This window comes from Eubalaena glacialis, chromosome X, assembly GCF_028564815.1.
Source record: "Eubalaena glacialis isolate mEubGla1 chromosome X, mEubGla1.1.hap2.+ XY, whole genome shotgun sequence".
Classification (NCBI taxonomy): Eukaryota; Metazoa; Chordata; class Mammalia; order Artiodactyla; family Balaenidae; genus Eubalaena; species Eubalaena glacialis.
In genome coordinates this window covers 35,612,544-35,630,745 of record NC_083736.1, presented here as the reverse complement: position 1 = coordinate 35,630,745, position 18,202 = coordinate 35,612,544, and the positions used below count along the sequence as shown (strand labels likewise).

Below are 18,202 nucleotides of genomic sequence, written 5' to 3'. Positions count from 1 at the left end.
CTGCCCCCAATATTATAGAGACAGAAAGGCAAATAAAGGGATTTGTAGCTTACCAGAGCAGAGACTCAATAGCAGAAACCACTGCAGGAAACCAGTGCTAGGGTAGGGAAACCTGCATTGTAATTGACCATATACAAAAAATTCTACAGCTGACATCAAACTTAATGGTGAGAAACTCGAAGCTTTCCAACTAAGATCAGGTACCAGGCAAGGATGTCTCCCTACTGTACCATTTGTTTTCAACATCATACTGGAAGTTTGAGCTAATGCAATAAAAAGTGAAATAAAAGGTATACAGATTGAGAAAGAAAAAACTGTCTTTGTTCACAGAAGACATGATTGTCTATGTAGAAAATCCAAAAGAATCAACCAAAAAACTCCTGTAACTAATAAGCAATCATAGCAAGGTTGCAGGATACAAGGTTAATATTAAAAAGTCAGTCACTTTCCTATATACCAGCAATGAACAAGTAGAATTTGAAATTAAAAACACAATACCATTTACATTAGTATCCCCAAAATGAAATATGTATAAATCTAACAAAACATGTATAAGATCTATATGAGGAAAACTACAAAACTCTGATGAACAAAAATCAAAGAAAACTAAATAAATGGACACCTAGTCCATCTTCATGGATAGGAAAACTCAAAATTGTCACTATATCAGTTCTTCCCAATTTGATCTCTAGATTCAATGCAATGCCAATCAAAATCCCAGCAAGTATATTGCATGGATATTGACAATATGAATCTAAAGTTTATATGAAGAGGCAAAAGACCCAGAATAGCCAACATAATATTAAAGGAGAGCAAAGTTGGAGGGCTCATGGTATCTGACTTCAAGACTTGCTATAGAGCTACAGTAATCAAGACAGTGTGGTATTGGTGAAAGAATAGGCAAATAGATCGATGGAAGAGAATAGGGAGTTCAGAAATAGAACCCCATAAATATAGTCAACTGATCTTTGACAAAGGAACAGAGGCAGTACAATGGAGCAAAGATAGCCTATTTAACAAATGGTACTGGAAAACTGGACATCCACCTGCAAAAATAATGATAATAATAATCTAGACACAGATATTACACTCGTCACAGAAATCAGTCGATCACAGACCTACATGTAAAACACAAAACTGTAAATGGCCTAGAAGATAACATAGGAGCTTCCACAGTTTCTGAAGAAAATTTGCTGACATTCAAATTGTAATTCTCCTATAAGTAATGTGATATTTTCTCTGGCTACTCGCAAGATTTTTTCTTTGTATTTAGTTTTTAGCAGTTTGATTGTGATATGTCTAGGCATGGATTTCTTTGGGTTTATACTATACTATTTGAGATCCATTGAGCTTCTTAAACCTGTAAGTTTATGTCTTTCGCCAAATTTGTGATGTTTTTAGCCATTATTTCCTCAAATATCTTTTCTACAGCATACCCTTTCTCATCTCCTTCTGGGCCTCCAATGACACAAATATTAAACCTTTAGTATTTCCCTACAGCTTCCAGGACTATCTTCATTAATTTTTCAATATTTTTTCACCCTGTTGTTTGGATTGAATAATTTCTATTGATCTACCAATAAATTCACTATTTACTCTATTATTTTCATTTTCCTTTTGAGCCCATCTTGTGAGTTTTTTACTTTGGTTATTGCATTTTTCCGTTCAAAATTTCCAACTTGATTCCCCTTTATATATTCTGTTTCTCTGCTGAGACTTTCTATCTTTCCCTTCATTTCCAAATTGTTCTCCTTTACTTCTTGGAACATTTTAATAATAGTTACTTTAAAGTCTTCGATAATCCCAGCACCTGTCATCATGGCATTGGTGTCTGTTGGTTGTCTTTTCCAATGTGAGTTGAAGGTTTTTCCTGGTTCTCTGTATGCTGATTAATTTTAGATTCTATCTTGGATGTTTTGGGAGACTCCGAGTTATGAGATTCTGGGTCTTGTTTAAAGTCTATGGGGAACATAGCTATTTTTAACGGGCCATCAACTTGTTTGGGTTCAGGCTGCACATTGCAGCCAGCCTTCTGTGGGTTTTGGCTCCGAGCTCAGTTCAGTTTCAAAGCCCCTGCAGTGCTATTCAGATCTGTCTCATGTGTGTGCCGCTCAGTGGCCAGTCTGGGACCTGGACAGCGTTCTATCCCATAATTCAGTTCTCAGAATCATTGGTATATTATTTAGGGTCAGATCCACATATGTACAGCTAGGGAGTGAGCCTAGGAGTTCAGAGACAATCTTATGGGGTGGTTTTCCCAAGCTATACTCTCTCCCCAAATTTCCCCATTACCATTTCTTCCCTGGGGCTCACCTTTTAGTCTCTGACCTCAGAAAGATGGGGCTTTAGCTATTGTGCTGTGCTGTGTACTTCCCACAGCTGTACCCATGTCTGGGACCAAGCAGCAGGAGGGAAGAGAGAGAAAAATAGCTATGGGGGTTCACCACATCCTCTTGGGACACAGCTCTTCTGATCAAAACATAACGGTTCCCCTTCTTCAGTTCTAGGCACCCATAGGCCCCCGTTGCTGCTTGCTGTCTCTGCTGCTACTGCAGGATTTCCTGGAGTGCAAGAAAACAGAAAAGGGAGAAAAACCCTGGAGATTTCCCCTATTCTCTTTGAGCATCAGGAGATCTCTTTCCTGCCCTTCCAGACAGAACTAGAGGGCTTGCCTTGGAGCTCTCTCTCTGTCCCTGCCCAGTATCTACTTCTAGGTTTGGGGCTGCCTTGATTCTAGGCCAGGGATAGCAGAGGAAAAATAAATGATAAACTCACCACCAGTTTGGTCGTACTTCGGATTCAGGTGTGTCTTCTTTCCCAATCTGCATGCTCTTTACTTTTCAGAATCCTCAAATAGCTGCCGTGTGCATTCTGTCCAGGTTTTATAGCTGCATTGAGTGAGATAAACAGGGTATAGTTACCCCATTTTACTTGGAACCAGACCTCCTATTTCTTTAATATCTTGCTACAAATATGTCTGTATTTATTCACAGAATCTCTCTTGTAATTTTTACAACTTTTTCTCTTTGGAAAATCCTCAACTGCTGAGTAACAATTTTGCCGTAGGTAATGTAGAAGCAGAGAAGGAGACAGGGATTCTTACTGAGGGAGTGTTCTTGGGAGAAACCTCTAAGGAAGGAAAGGAAAGAAGCAGGAGAAGAAGCTAAGCAAAGAAGTGGTTTCAGCAGAGGTCTAGCCATCAGCCTTGATTCCACAGAGAGCTCTAGGGCAAAGATGGCACCACAGAGTTGTCTCCCTTGAGGCAAAGGGGCTGGTCTTTTGCTCCTTAATACCAGTCAGTCATCGGCTGTGTTGGCGGGTATATGACCTCTTAGGCATCTCTGCGTGAGGTGGGTTCTGTCAGCAGAGAACGCTTCTCCAGAGAGGAGTGCAGCTGTGAGCTGTTAGCAGCCAACAGTCACAGCTGCTAAATATAAAATAAACAGCCGATCTTGGTTCTGGGTGAGGTGGAGTCAGGAGCTGGGGGGCGGGTGCACTAGAGTGGTAAAGGAGCTCTGGGTGGGGCGTCAGCACCATCATTACAATGATTAATCATACGTTTCAGTGGTGATAGTCGCTAAATGCCCCATTTCCTTCCAAAACACACAGGACCACTAACTAGTGGTGGTATTGAGGAACCATGCTCAGGCTGAAATAATCAGCCTCTAGGGCAATGGGTGTCAACATTTAGTGTGCATGAGAATCACTTGGGGAGCTTGTTAAAGATGCAGATTCCAACACCAATGCTGAGATTTGTATTCAGTAGGTCTGCGTGAACTACATTTTAACAAGGAACTCCGTGATTCACTTTGAGATCATGTGAGTGATCATACAACCCAACCTATTTCAATGATGGCAAACATCACTCTGTCTTAATTTTGTCTCCCCCAGTAAATCTGAAGCTTCTAAGGGCAGATGTTAAACTTCAGTAGTTTTTCCTGCAGTGATGTTCACAACCAACCATATATTTTTTTTAATACTGAATGTTTTTTAAAAGTCCTTTCAACTCACTGTTCCAGTGATCCAAGTAACCACTTTATGGGAGCCTGCTAAAGTGGTTATAAGTATCTGGGGCACAAAAACAAAATCTCAGAGCATGAGCCGTAGGAGTTACAGAATCCTCGAAGGCAATAGAGGCAAGTAGCCTCATCAGTGGTGAACCATAACTTCTAAAAAAATAATCTTCAGACAGTCCAGGAGTATCAGAGGCTGACTGACACAAAATGCCCATCTCTGCCAAGTGCCCAGCACCAGGAATCAAAAACATATGGCTGGGGTGGGCCTGGGAGAGGAGCATCTGCTTTTACAGTTGTAATTGTCCCTACAGATTCGGGTCAGCATCAATCATAGCATTTTTCACACAAAGGACAGAATATTGATCAGTACCTAAGCCTGCCTAACAATATCAGCTCCATTTTGGATATCTAGACAGACTCTCAGATCAAAAATGAAACAATATTTCCAAAGGGACATAATAAAATAAAAGCTAATATGAGAAACCAATAGACTATCAAGTAGTCCTTTAATTCCTTTGTAAGAATTAGGCTGCACGCCGTGAGAGCAAAGGATTTACTTAGGAAGATCTGCTTAATAAGATAAAGTATCTTCCCACAGAAAATCTTAAAAAATAAGCAGTTATACTCTACTGCACTTTCATCCTTTATGATTTTATTAGCTTATCAAACACACAGTACTACACACTTAAATAGGGGAGTTATTTTTTCTATTCTTGAAGACCAAATGGGAGGTTCGTCCAGTTGTAGTTTAGAAAATCTGACATGTAAGGAAGCATGTTAAGATTTTTACGGACCATTAAAAGTACAGATATTTTAATGATTACTCAGATCAAAATGTCATGTATGGTCATAACAAATAAGTAGTTTGGGATCTGTTATTCCCAAAGGAGGTATCGTTGAGACTGACCCTTGCCCAAGGGCATGTTTATAAATATATCAGCTTTAGAAAATGGATGAAGCACCTAGTTGTTTATATTCCTTTAATGACTGACTCTTTGTCTGCTTCTGACGTATAGTCAGACTAGCTTCTTGTTTGCTGATAAATCCTCCTAGGACTCAATAGGTCAAAGTAAAGAACCAGTGTTGTGTGGCAACCCGTGATCATCTGTCTGACTTCCTTGAGGAAAGAGAAGCTCTGAGCTGAGGCGATGTATAGTAGGCAAGAAATTGATTAATAGGCATCAGGAAAGATCATTTTTCTGACTTCATTTATGTGCTTGTGTAAGCAGGCAAGCTACACTAGTCGTGCCTCTGAGAAAAAGTAAAAAATGATTGGGGATGAGTTGGGAAATTGTCTGGGGAGCTGTAATTCTGGAAGGCCATTTTGTCTCTTGGGTTTAATAGTTTCTGGAGGAATCCAGAGATCGTGACAGTGAGCGTGTGTGAATTGGGCTAGACCTTGTATTGTAGGCTGGGCTTTCTGAGAAGCTGACTCTGAGATAGAGCATAGAGGGTAGGATGCTTATTAGGGTGTACCCTTGGGATCCCCTTCTTGGGGAAAGGAGGGGAAGGAAAAAGGAATGGGCAGAAGGAGAAGCCGAGCTGTGATGCAAGCCCAACAATAGCTTCGGCCGACCCACAAGGAGCTCGGGAGCTAGAATGGTCCTTCAGAGTTGTCCTCAGTTGGGCCAAAATGGCTGGGAGTTTATATTTCCGCCTTGAACATTGGATATGGACAACCTCAGAAAGTACCAGGGAAACCACCTTTGGGTCAAGTTGGCTCTCTGCAGCTGAGGCAGTCCCTGAAGAGGCTGACAGCTGAGGGTTGTCACCATCAGGACCCCTAGCAGCTAGGACAACAAGGATTTCTTTGAAGGAGGAACTGGACAGTGCATGAGAGTGGCCACCACACCCGGTCAAATTTGGGCTGTGGCTTATCTGAGTGATTATACCAGGTAATGGCAACCCCAAAGAACTGCAAGGCCAGTTGTCAAAGACAAGTCATGCTGCCTGAATTTTGTTGCTTCTGCCTCTAAGAATGATTTTTCTTTTGAGATTTGACAGGGAAGGGCAGAAGGGAAGGGTTCTGGACCTGGCCCTAGGTCTGTCACAGGGGTGAGGCAAGGTAGAGTGGAGTCAAGGGTGGAGGTGACACATGCTGGGGCTGCCCGTGGAGCATCAGACTGGTGAGTGGGTATATCATCCAAAGCCTTCAGCAAGGGTCAAGCCGTCAACATAGGACATCCAAAATGAAACAAAAGTCAGGTGGGGGTAATACTTGGAAGGCCGTGTAGCCTGTTAGGGTGTAGGGGAAGGCAAGGCACTGGGACAGAAATGGTAACAACTACTTTATTAAGTGCTTCTGTGGCTCAGGACCCTGCTAAGCACTTTCACACATCATCTCACTTCCGGCTTACAACTCTGTGTGGTAAGCATTATTATCTCCATTTCCATTTTTATGGGCAAAGAAACCAATTCAGAGAGGAACTTGCTCAAAATTACATGGCTGGTAAGTGGCAGAAATTCTGGAGACAGATTGCCTGGGTTCGAATTCTGGCTCCTACTAGATATGTGGCCTGGGGCAAATTACTTAACCTCGCTGTTGCTCAGTATCTTCATCTTTAAAATGGGAATAATAATAATACTTATCTCTTACAGCTGTTAGGAGCATTAAATGCGTTAACAAGAGCTATGTAATTGTGTGTGAACTAAGTGAATAAGTCAGCCTAACTCCCAAGCCCATGTTCTTGACTATTATGCTACCCTGGCAGGACTCGGATTCTCAGGATATGGAGAGAGAGACCAAGGCAGCCGAAGTAGTAGGAAGTAGCTAAGATATTAGGCAATTAATCATTCATTCATTCATTCACTTATTCACAGATATTTACTGAGTACCTCTATATATGTGTTAGGCATTTTTCTAGGTAGTGGAGATAAAGCAATGAACAAAACAGCTAAAGTCCCAGCTATCATATAGCTCATATTCTAGTGGGGAGACAGGCAATAAACTAAATGATAGACAAATATCTAAATAGTGTCAGGTAGTGGTAAGAGTTATGAAGAAAATGAAAGCAGGATAAGGCACGGGAAGCTATGGAGGTGGGGCTCTGGGGAAAGGGTAAGCCTTTCTGACGAAGTGACATTTGAGCAGAGACCCAGATGAGTCAGGGAAGGAGTCAGGCAGTAATCTGGAAGACAAGCCCAGGCAGAGAAAATAGTGAGAAGAGCAGGCCCCTCAGAGCTGTCCTGAGTTGGGAGAGCTGGGCTGCCCTCAGAAGGAGATGAGATCTGGGGCAAAGCCGTTGTCTTCAGCGGAGGTGACCCCCAAAGCGGGCCGACAGCTGAAGGCCGCCTTCCAGCAGCATGCCCAGCAGCAGGGGGAGTAAGTGTCTCATTCCTTAAGGGCCATCTGGGTGGCACATCCCAGCTTCCATCACCCTGTTCGTGCTTCAGCTGCTTGTCCTACTGTTTGGCTTACTCCTGGAAAAATGAATCTTTGTCACCAAAAATATACGCTAAACATTGTGAAAAGTTCATCGAAGTTCTTGTGCAGAAGTACCAAGGTTGAAATGTTACTTTGGATGTAAGTAGCTAGAAGGACAATGTAAATATTGGAACACTGATCTCTGACTAACACAGGGGGAAAGAGCAAAAGCCTAAATCTGAAAGTTCTCTGGAAGGGAGTACTTGGCAGATGGGTGATTTAAAAATGGGATACCATGGATCCTTTTGCAACTTGATAACACATCAGCACTGCCCACATGCTCTAGAAACCATGTGAATGAAGAAGGCTGTCATTAGAACTGGAAATTGCTTTGTGATTTTAGCAATGGTTTGCTCCTAGGCCAGGTTCAGATTTCCCAGTTTCTGAATTCTAACCAGTAATTGCTGTTATAGTGTGTTGGGGAGATGGCTGCTGGAGATTGTGGCAAGAAGATAGAATTCTCTGCCTTTTAAGGCATCTTAATCACGATTTGGGCAGCATAGGAACCTTCAGCTGAGTAAACTGAACAGCCATTTCCATAGCAGAGAAATAAGCTACTGTTTGACCCAGAGAGGGAGCTTTCGGCTGTTGTTTGTTGACCTGAGCCAAGGGAAACAAGATGACAGATTGGACAAGCAAACACCATGCAATTTATGCCCTTCACGGACTGTCAAACATTAATTTAATTTAATTTTAATCATTACCATCTGGTGCTTATATAGAGCATCAGGCCCAGATATTTCCTTATCTTGAACTGGGGAACAGTGCTGCGCCTTGGCCTGCAGCCACATCCAGGCACCCTGAGGAGGGGGCAGGGGGACCGTGGGAGGGGAGGGGTACTGATGCCAGACGTGCAGTCATCCCCAGCCCCCGAAGCTGTAAGTGGGACCTGTTGTTGGTGCTGGTCCCATCATGGGTCAGTGGCCTCTTCTTCTGCCTCCAGTCATAGAGACATAAATGCTGAGTCATGTCTTTGAATTCCTGGACATTGGCAAAAGGGACTGGCTGGGGATGGTGTCTGGGTGAACTGGGGCATCTGACTCTGTGGCTCAAACCTCTTGAGCAGCTAAAGTGACCAGTAGCCACATTTAATCTGTTCATGAAGTAATTACTAAGCACTGACGATGGGGATAAGGACTGGGGTCAGCTGACGTTTGAGGTTTCATCACCCTTGAGAATCTGTGACTCTTTGTGTCAATCACAGTGCCAGGCCCAGCAGGGAATAAGGAAGAAGTATAAGGCAGCACCCCTGCCCTGCAAGTCACCTCAGTCCCAGGAGGGATTCTCCTTTCTTCCCAGTCCCCAGACTGAACCTCAGGTTACTGGTGGCTAGTGGGGGTAAAAGGACTGCCAGTGAAGTCCCAAGGGAGTAGGAGAGGGGACATGGAGAGAGACCTCCCTCATTTTCCTGAATTTTAATTTCTCAAATGCAAGGTACCTTGGTACCCACAAGGCTGGAGGAAGCCAACTCAGGCTTCAGGAGACAAATACTGAGCCCTGTTCATTGCTTTGTGGACCAAGATCACATGACCTACTTGAAAGAGGAGGAGCAAGTTCTCCCCATTTCTTTGAAAACAGAAACAGGTCTTTTTTTCTTGAGTTTTCGGAAGTAATTTTGTTTACTTTTAAATTTTTTTATTTTTCTAAAATTTTATTGAAGTATGGTTGATTTACAGTGTTGTATTAATTTTTTCTGTACAGCCAAGTGACTCAGTTATAAGTATATATACATTCTTTTTCATATTCTTTTCCATTATGGTTTGTCACAGAATATTGAATATAGTTCCTGTGCTATACCGTAGGACCTTGTTGTTTATCCATCCTATATATAATAGTTTGCCTCTGCTAATTCCAAACTCCCAATCCTTCCCTTCCCTACACCCCCTCCCCCTTGGCAACCACAAGTTTGTTCTCTATATCTGTGAGTCTGTTTTTGTTTCATAGATATGTTGATTTGTATTTTAGATTCCATGTATAAGTGATATCACATGGTATTTGTCTTTCTTCTTCTGACTTACTTCACTTAGTATGATAATCTCTAGGTCCATCCATGTTGCTGCAAATGGCATTATTTCACTCTTTTTTATGGCTGAGTAATATTCCAGTGTGTGTGTGTGTGTGTGTGTGTGTGTGTGTGTGTGTGTGTGTGTGTGTGTATGTATGTATGTGTGTATATATATATATATATATATATATATATACCACATCTGCTTTATCCATTCGTCTCTTGATGGACTTTTAGGTCTTTTCCATGTCTTGGCTATTGTAAATAGTGCTGCTATGAACATAGGGGTGCATGTATCTTTTCAAATTATAGTTTTGTCTGGTTATATGCCCAGGAGTGGGATTGCAGGATCATATGGCAACTCTATTTTTAGTTTTTTGAGGAACCTCCATACTGTTTTCCATAGTCGCTGCACCAATTTTACATTCCCACCAACAGTGTAGGAAGGTTCCCTTTTCTCCACACCCTCTCCAGCATTTGTAATTTGTAGACTTTTTAATGATGGCCGTTCTAACTGGTGTGAGGTGGTACCTCATTGTAGTTTTGATTTGCATTTCTCTAATAATTAGTGATGCTGAGCATCTTTTCATGTCGGCAGCAATTTTAAATACATGCTCATTGCCAAAATAATTCAGATAATATAGAAAAGTAGAAAGTAACAAATTGGTCACAGACAGATACAGAACCACTGTTAACATTTTGGGATATGTCTTTATGTCTTCACACACACACACACACAAATGGGATCATGTTATAGATAATGAAAAGCACAGTCTCTTGCTGGGTGATTCTCTTCTCCAGCCAGATGTCAGCATGACCAGAAGGAACATTCAGGGACGTCAAGCAGGGAAAGGGAGAGTGGCATTGCAAAAGTTGCCACTTCAAATTTCAAGGCTGGATGTTCCTTCCAGCTCAAGCTGTGTCTGTCCAACCCACCTCTTGGCAACCACCAAGGGCTGACTTGCCAGCCCTTCTGAAATGTGAGGCCACCTCTATTCAGAACGTGAATCTTGTTTCTTTCTAAGAAGCATTACATTTTTCCCTTTAAAAAGTAACAGAAAGCACTTTTCATCATGGAGGGCTAAGGGGCAAGTACAGGTTGGAAGAAACCAGTTTGCAAGAGTTAAAATGGAGCATGGTAAGGAAAGAAAAATTCATTTTGTGCCTTCCTTTCCTGACTGCACAGATTTTTTTCTTTATGTTAAAAGAGAACAGTATTCCATACAGAGCCCATTTTGATCCACATGCATCAAAATTAAAAGGATGTAATCTCCAACTGTATTTTGTCCCAGGTAAGGATGTGTTTGAAGCTGTCTCCCTGGGGGAGCTCGACTCCCTTCTGGAGAGTGACTAGAGAATAGAGGCCCACAGAGCCAGGCCTGTGGGAGAGGAGTGGTGAAGGAAGCCAGCCAGGCCTGTTTTGGTGGAGAAGGGAAGTCTTAGATCCGTGGGAAGGTGGGCTGCACTTATTTTATATTCTTCCGGAAGTTGGAATCAGAATGGGAGGACCAAACTTATTGTGAGGCCGGGAGCTGACACATGAGATTTGAGAGGATGGAAAAGAAAAAGGAGTGAAGGCAGTTGATATTAATTTAGCACCTACTATCTGTCAGAAGTTGTGCTGAATTCCTTGTATTAGCTTATTTAATCTTCACAGTAATCTTAAGAGGTAGATAATACTACTGCTGGTATTTTATAGCTAAAGAGAGTAAGACTCAGAAAGGTTAAGTTATTTGCCTAAAGTTGCAAAGTGAGTCAGGTTCAGACTCATATCTGCTTGGCTCCAAGATGTGGGCTCTATTTTCCCACATCACACTCTCTGAAAGTGGAATGGGTATCCCTCATGAGCTAATGTGTTCCTGGTAACCTGGGTGGATTTAAGCAAAGACTAGATGATCATTTGTCAGAGACATTCTTAAGAAGTGATTCATGCATTGGTACAGAGCTGGAGCATGTGGTTTCTAAGAATCTTTCCAATTGCGTGTTCTAACAAGGTCTCTCTAACTAAAACGTGTCACTGTTGCTTGTCTTCTAGGACATCTACTGTGGTCATGATTAGAATTACTTTTTTTGGCTAAGGTATCATCCTCAGAGAAAGTACCTGAAGATACAGTCCCACGAATGTTTGCTTGGAGGACCAACTCCAGCACACATTATTGGTACCCTACCCATTTCTGCTCAGCACTCACCATTCCCATGCATACCCATGCAACAAGCACCCAAAACTCTCTTCCTGAGGGGGCTTTCTTTTGGTTCTTTAAGGGTAGGCCAGAAGTGCCAGAAAGTTAACATCCTTGGGAGTAGTCTTCAGCTAATAACAGATGGGATTTGGAAGAGAAATATTCTGGTTTCCTTGTCCTTGTCTGAGATAACTCCAAGGTATGCCTCATAGAGTCTCCCAGAGTTCCCCAGCAGGATCGAGTCCTAGTTGCCCATAGGAGTAGCCTGCTCTTTAACACACTCTTGATTGATTTTCTTCCCCTTCTTGTCTCCTTTACCCTCTCGCTTACTGGTGCTTTCGGGAATCAAGTCTCAAATGAACTAGTTGTACTCAAATCCTTAACTCAGGGTCTGCTTTTGAGGGAACCCAAACGAAGATACCAATGTTATTTACCCATTAGCACAGGGTTTCTCAACCTCAGCACTGTTGACATTTTGGGCTAGAAAATTCTTTGTTGCGGAGAAGAGCGGCACTTCCTGTGCACTGTGGCATGTTCAGTGGCATCCTTGGCCTTCACCCACTAAATGCTGGTAGTGTCCTCCCCCTAGCTATGACAACCAAAAATGTCACCAGACATTGCCAAATGTCATCTGGGGGACCAGCTCAGGTCCAGTTGGGAACCACTGCTTGTCTGAGGTGCCCACAGGAAGCACAAGGAGGGGAGGCTGTGCAAGGCAGAGCTGTTGGGCTGGGCTGTTGGACAGGCTTCTTGGTGAGCTCTGGAGTTTAGTGGACAGTACAGGTGGAATGAAGAGGGTGTGTGTGTGTGTGTGTGTGTGTGTGTGTGTGTGTGTGTGTGTTTTGGAAGAGGAAAATGATGAACTAAATCTTTCTGTTTCATAAGTGTGCCTGGTGCCGGGTGTCCCTTGTCCAAAGTAGATGAACAGCTCAGAACTAAGTTGTCGCCCTTCACAGTTCCTTTTAGAAAACTGACAAGCACACGGAGACAGTTTTGCTGTTTGTGTACCATCAGTTTTCAGGTGAGTTGAGTTTGGATGACAGGTCCTTAAGCAGCCATTTCACAGCCTGGCAGTGTCTGGGTCGCTAGGAATGTTTTGACTTTTAAGTACTTTTGTGCAGCTATTAAAAAAAGCAATGTGCGGTTCCAACATGGAGAATGACGTCAATGAGAGTAGAGGGTTCGATAAACATGCAAATGCTTTCAAAGTTGGAGCTTTGGGTCTGATTTGGCCTGGTATATGTGCAAATGAGACCCCTGAAGAGAGTTACACATTTTCAGATCTGGTAAAAGGAGATTGCAGATATAGGCTCCAAAACCCCTATAATTCCCTGTAAACAGAAGTAGCAAAGAGGTATAAATATAGGTTAAAAACTGTGATAAAGTCTTCATTTTATCCACTGGATTCCTGGTTAAAGATACTAATTGGGGTTTCTCATTTCCACTGTACTCCAGTACCTTCCAAGGTCAAGTAGGGAAGCAAGCTGGTGGTGGAGACTGTATGTGCCCTGCCCAAATCCTATCGGATGTGCTCCGCACCCAGCTTCAGTGTGCTTTTCTCTTAATGACCAGCATCTGTGACCTTTTTCAGCTTTCCTTTGGGCTACTGGAGTTGCCTAACCTGTACACAGACTCTGGGAATCTATATCCACCCAGAGACGCCCATAGCCAATGGACAGGAATATAAAAGTCCAGTTCCCTTGCCTCATGTTGAAGTAAACTTTAGGTGTAATTTACACTCCAAAGCTACACCCTGGGATGATTATGAAGCTGAGACTTCCTAAAATTGCAACCTTGCTTCTTGACTTCCTTTCTTTCTCTGTCCTGCTTTCACCACTCTCTTTTGGTCTCTCTGGGAGCACTTTCCCAATAAATCACTTGCATAGGAATCCTCATCTCAAGGTCTGCTTCTGGGGAATCTGACCCAAGACAGAAGCATTCCAAAGTCTACATTTGAGTGGGAGAGGAGGTGAATTCTACCATTCACATGAGACGTTCTGTAATCTTATCCTCTCCTATAAGGTAGGCGTTCATTAGATGTTTCTTGCTGTAGTGATGATCTCAAGCTGGAGAACTGAGAAAAGAAATAGACCTCTGCCACCTATGCACTGCTCCCCTCCCTCCACAGCTGACAGGGCCACGGAGGACCTTAGGAGATGTTGATGAATCTCACTTAGCCAAGGGAAGTAAGAGAAGCTGGCTTTGCTCATGCTTTAAATGAATTAGATCTTGGACACCCAAAGCTGTATCTCTGTGCTTTCATACTTGAAAGGACATTGCCACAGAAGATAGTGATTCAGCAAAACAGGTCTGCAGTGAGGAAACGTGGATCAAAAATATATTGGGGTATGCTTCTGATACTTAATAGGGTTTGACAGGGTCTCTACAATTTTATTGCAAAACTGATTGATGATACAGCACTATTTTTTTGAGTGCTTTCTACTTGTTTGGCAGTGTTTTCTCATGTATTATATCATTGAATCCTTGTGGTCTGCTTGTGAGATATTAACATTGCCATTTTACAGGCAAGAAAGCTGAGGCTCAGAGAGGTTATGCTCCTTGCCTAAGGGTTACACTTGTAACAAGTGGCAAAGCTGGGATTTGAGCCCACGTTATTCTGATTCTGACAACTATGTGCTTAACCACCCACCAGAGTACAGGTCCCACACTGGCTCTCTTCTCTCTAAAGTGATCGTGGAAAGATTTATCAACATTTGCACAAGGCAGAAAACTATCTCATCTGAGAAGGTTTATATAGACAGTTTTCTTTTCCAAGAATAAGTAAATATATAGGAAATTGAAATATATTAAATGAGCCTGACATGCTGCAATACCGAGAGAATGTTATATGGTGAGGTTTTCTCTAAGCTTTGCATTTTCTTGTTACAAGGTCAATATGATGATTAATGGTTTATGCACAAGGTAGAAAATGATTATTTTATTTGCAGTTATTTGGAGGGTATTGCATCTGTTATAATTTCTCTCCTCTTTGGGGGCGTGCTAGGATTGTCCTTGGATTTGAACTTTTGTTTTTCCCCCTCCTCTCCACTCTCAGCCTCTTTTTGGCCCTAGAACCAAGGCCAGAAAGGCTGCAGAACTACTCTTGTTTTACCCAGTTAATTCCCTCCGGGACTGAAAAAGGTGCTATTCCGTAATTCTAACAGTTTTTGCAAACCTCAAATGCAATATGAGAACACTTTGGGACGACAGCCTTTAATGAAAAAAAAAAAAAAAAACGAACAGTATACAATATATCCTGTATTTAGATACAGGATATGTGTTCATATTTTAGCTTAAGCAGTGAAGGGAGACTGCAGCTCTCTTTTTTAAATTTTAAGGTGTCAGTTTTCAACAACATAGAAAGTAAAATTTGAAAGTGGTTGCAAAACAGTGGGTTTTTATTTTTATTTAGAACTAGATCCAAAGTTTAGAGCAAAATTCTCTTCTCTGGGGTTCAAATATTGTTTACCCTGAATAGAATATGCCTTCCTGTTTGATAGAAAACACATGAAAGCATTCTAATTGTGAAACAGCCCCAGGCAAGTGGTATTTAGGAAAATAAAATGCTAAGCATGGAATCACGAAGCTGGAAAAGCCCCTATGAGAACATCTAGTTCTGCCCTCACCTTCTAACTGAGAATAACTAACTCATCCTGTATGGGTTTTTTCTGTTTTGGTAGGATTTATAAATGTACATTGTCATCTTTAGTGCCCATTCACATGATGTGTTTCAGTTAATGGTGGAATATCTGGGTAATCACAGGAAGCCACCAGTACCTAAGAAAACACCTGGCACATAAACAGTATTTAGGAGAACTTTTAGTAGAAGGAATAAATGCATCAACAAATGAAAAAAATGAAGGCTGAATAGTAGAAAATTTATGATGGGACTCTTACTGGTCTGATTAATTAATAAAATAGAAAGGAATTATGCCCAAGTTCAATGTCTTGCAAACTCTACCATTTCACATTACATAGTGTGGATTTTATCCTTAGTCAGTAAGGTGACTATGTAATGTATATTCCAAACAAGAACCCTTTTGAGTGTGAAAGGGGAGGTTATTAATTAATTAATTAATTTAGGGGACACTATTAATAATTGCACCAGGACAAGACTGCTCTGGGCAAAGTGGAACCAATAGTCAGTTACCCTCTCCATAAGGGATCAGGAGCAGGGGAAAAATCTATTCATACAGGCTCTAAAATAAGAAACAACGGGGTGTTAAGTCACAATTGAAGATTGGAGGAGGTTCACTATCAATACTTCTGGCTTTCTTACCTTGGACATTTTTTTTTAATTTTTATTTATTTATTTATGGCTGTGTTGGGTCTTCGTTTCTGTGCGAGGGCTTTCTCTAGTTGCGGCAAGTGGGGGCCGCTCTTCATCGCGGTGCGCGGACCTCTCACTATCGCGGCCTCTCGAGTTGTGGAGCACAGGCTCCAGACGCGCAGGCTCAGTAGTTGTGGTGTACGGGCTTAGTTGCTCCATGGCATGTGGGATCTTCCCGGAGCAGGGCTCGAACCTGTGTCCCCTGCATTGGCAGGCAGATTCTCAACCACTGCGCCACTAGGGAAGCCCAACCTTGGACATTCTTATCTCATCTTGGAATTATGGTAAGAAATGGGGCAAAATGATAAAGACTCCCTTCCAATAATTAGGAAAGAAAGAATTAAACTCTTACCAAAAGCTAGACTGAGAGACAGTGTGCCCAGCAGCCCCCCAGGTCTCTCTCTTGCTTCACCAGCATTTGGATGGGACAAACGGGGTGCTCCCACCCCTGCCTTGCCTCCCCCTCTCCCTCCCCTCCCCCTCCTCATGCCTCTCACCACCCTCTAGCCCCGCCCCTTTAGTCACAACTTCCGGCAGAATCCTCGAGGCTTATCCTCCACTTCCGGGACCAGCCTAACGGACACTTTGTGGAGAAGTCCTCTTCGCTGCTGACTAACCATGAGCGCCCAGATCCCGCAGAGTTCCTCTGCCGAGGTGGAGGCTGCCGTCAGCCACCTGATCAACCTGCACTTGCAGGCCTCGTCCACCTACCTCTCCCTGAGCTGTTACTTCGAAGGCGACAAGGTGGCTCTGAAGGGCGTGGGCTGCTTCTTCCGGGAGCTGGCTGAGGAGAAGCGCGAGGGCTCCCAGCTCCTCTTGAAGATGCAGAAGCAGTGGGGCGGCCGCGCCCCGGTCCAGGACGGGCAGAAGCTGTCGCCGGATGAGTGGAGCACCAACGTGGATGCCCTGGAGGCTGCCATGGCCCTGGAGAAGAGCCTGAACCAGGCCCTCTTGGATCTGCATGCCCTGGGTTCTGCGAGCGCGGACGCCCAGCTCTGCGAGTTCCTGGAGAGCCGCTTCCTGCAGGTGGAGATGAAGATCCTCAAGAAGATGGGCGACCAGCTGACCAACCTGCGCAAGCTGGCCGGGCCCGAGGCCGGGCCCCTGGCGGGGCCGGGCGAGTATCTCTTCGAAAGGCTCTCCTGCCCGCGCGACTAGGAGCCTCGCGGCGGCCTCGGCGGGACCCCTCTGCCTCCCCCGGTGAGATCTCCGCCCCAGCCTCTTCTTCCACCAGGAGGCAACTCTTTAACCACCCTGGAACCTTCACCCGAGCCGAGGCACCAAATAGAAACAAAAAAGGTTCTTTTTGCAGAGGGGAAAAAAAAAGCTAGGTTGTGAGAAAAAAAAAAGTTATCTGAATAGCATGAAAGATTTGTAGTCTGTTTTAATTCTCTAGATTGTTTATAAAGAAACGGTTCCTAACTTTTGCGTTATCACCTGGGTACGTTGAGTATCTGGTAAACTATGTTTTCTCTGTCAAGAAGAAGAAACACACCTGTTCAGAAAATGTTGCGTAGAATTTTAGGGGTTTTATGACTTCTCTGGAGTCATTCTGGGTACTGGATTCAACTCTGTTGTTCTAAAATGTATCTTTGGCTTCTCCGAGCAGAGCAGAGAGCTGAGTACCTTGACCGTATCACATTGTGTTCCCCCCTCAACCCCCCAAACTCGTGATAAACTTGCTTTTCCTGATTTTCACGTTGGCGTGATGCCATCTGCCTGTATTGAAGGGAGAGCCCAGTGAAATTCATCTTTGTGTCTCCCATTAGGTTGCTACTGAGAACACTTTATTAACATCATACACTGACCTCTTTATGAAGCCTCTCAAGAGCAATTTCTTTCTGGTCTTAATATTAGGAATAACGGTGCTTCGCTTAGGTCATTGGTTTGTTTTTGTTTTACGGGCACTGTAAATGATGTAACTAATTAAGTTTCCTTATTTGACTGCCTGCTAAAAAGCTTAGAGCCAAATTTGTGGTCCACCCAGAGTAAACAAGTAAGATTGTATAAGCATTTCGCGTACGCTTCGTTCCTGGTTCTTCTAAGCGCTTAGTGTATTTTACGGATTCTTTCAAGCCACCTTAAACCCCTTCTGGAACAGGTTGTGTATTATCAGATAAATAAACTTTTAAAATGCACATTTAAAAATGCCTCTCTATTCATTTTAGAGAAAAGAGAAGATAACTTTAAGGAAGCACTAAGAGAGCCAAAATGATTAGAATTGAGGTAGGTCAGATGGAGGTTACA

At 43.0% G+C, this 18,202-nt stretch overlaps 1 protein-coding gene across 2 annotated transcripts in view; it reads left to right on the top strand.

Moving 5' to 3' along the window:
• Window positions 1-17,113, top strand: part of LOC133082400 (ferritin light chain-like) — a 68,034-nt gene extending 50,921 nt beyond the window's left edge. The window contains exon 3 of one of the 2 annotated variants that reach the window (XM_061178990.1): window positions 16,652-17,113. In XM_061178990.1, coding sequence (XP_061034973.1) covers window positions 16,652-17,113 — 462 coding nt within the window. Of the gene's footprint in view, window positions 1-16,573 lie in introns of those variants that run through there. The other variant, XM_061178989.1, reaches the window with a different exon arrangement.
• Window positions 17,114-18,202: the final 1,089 nt, after the last annotated feature.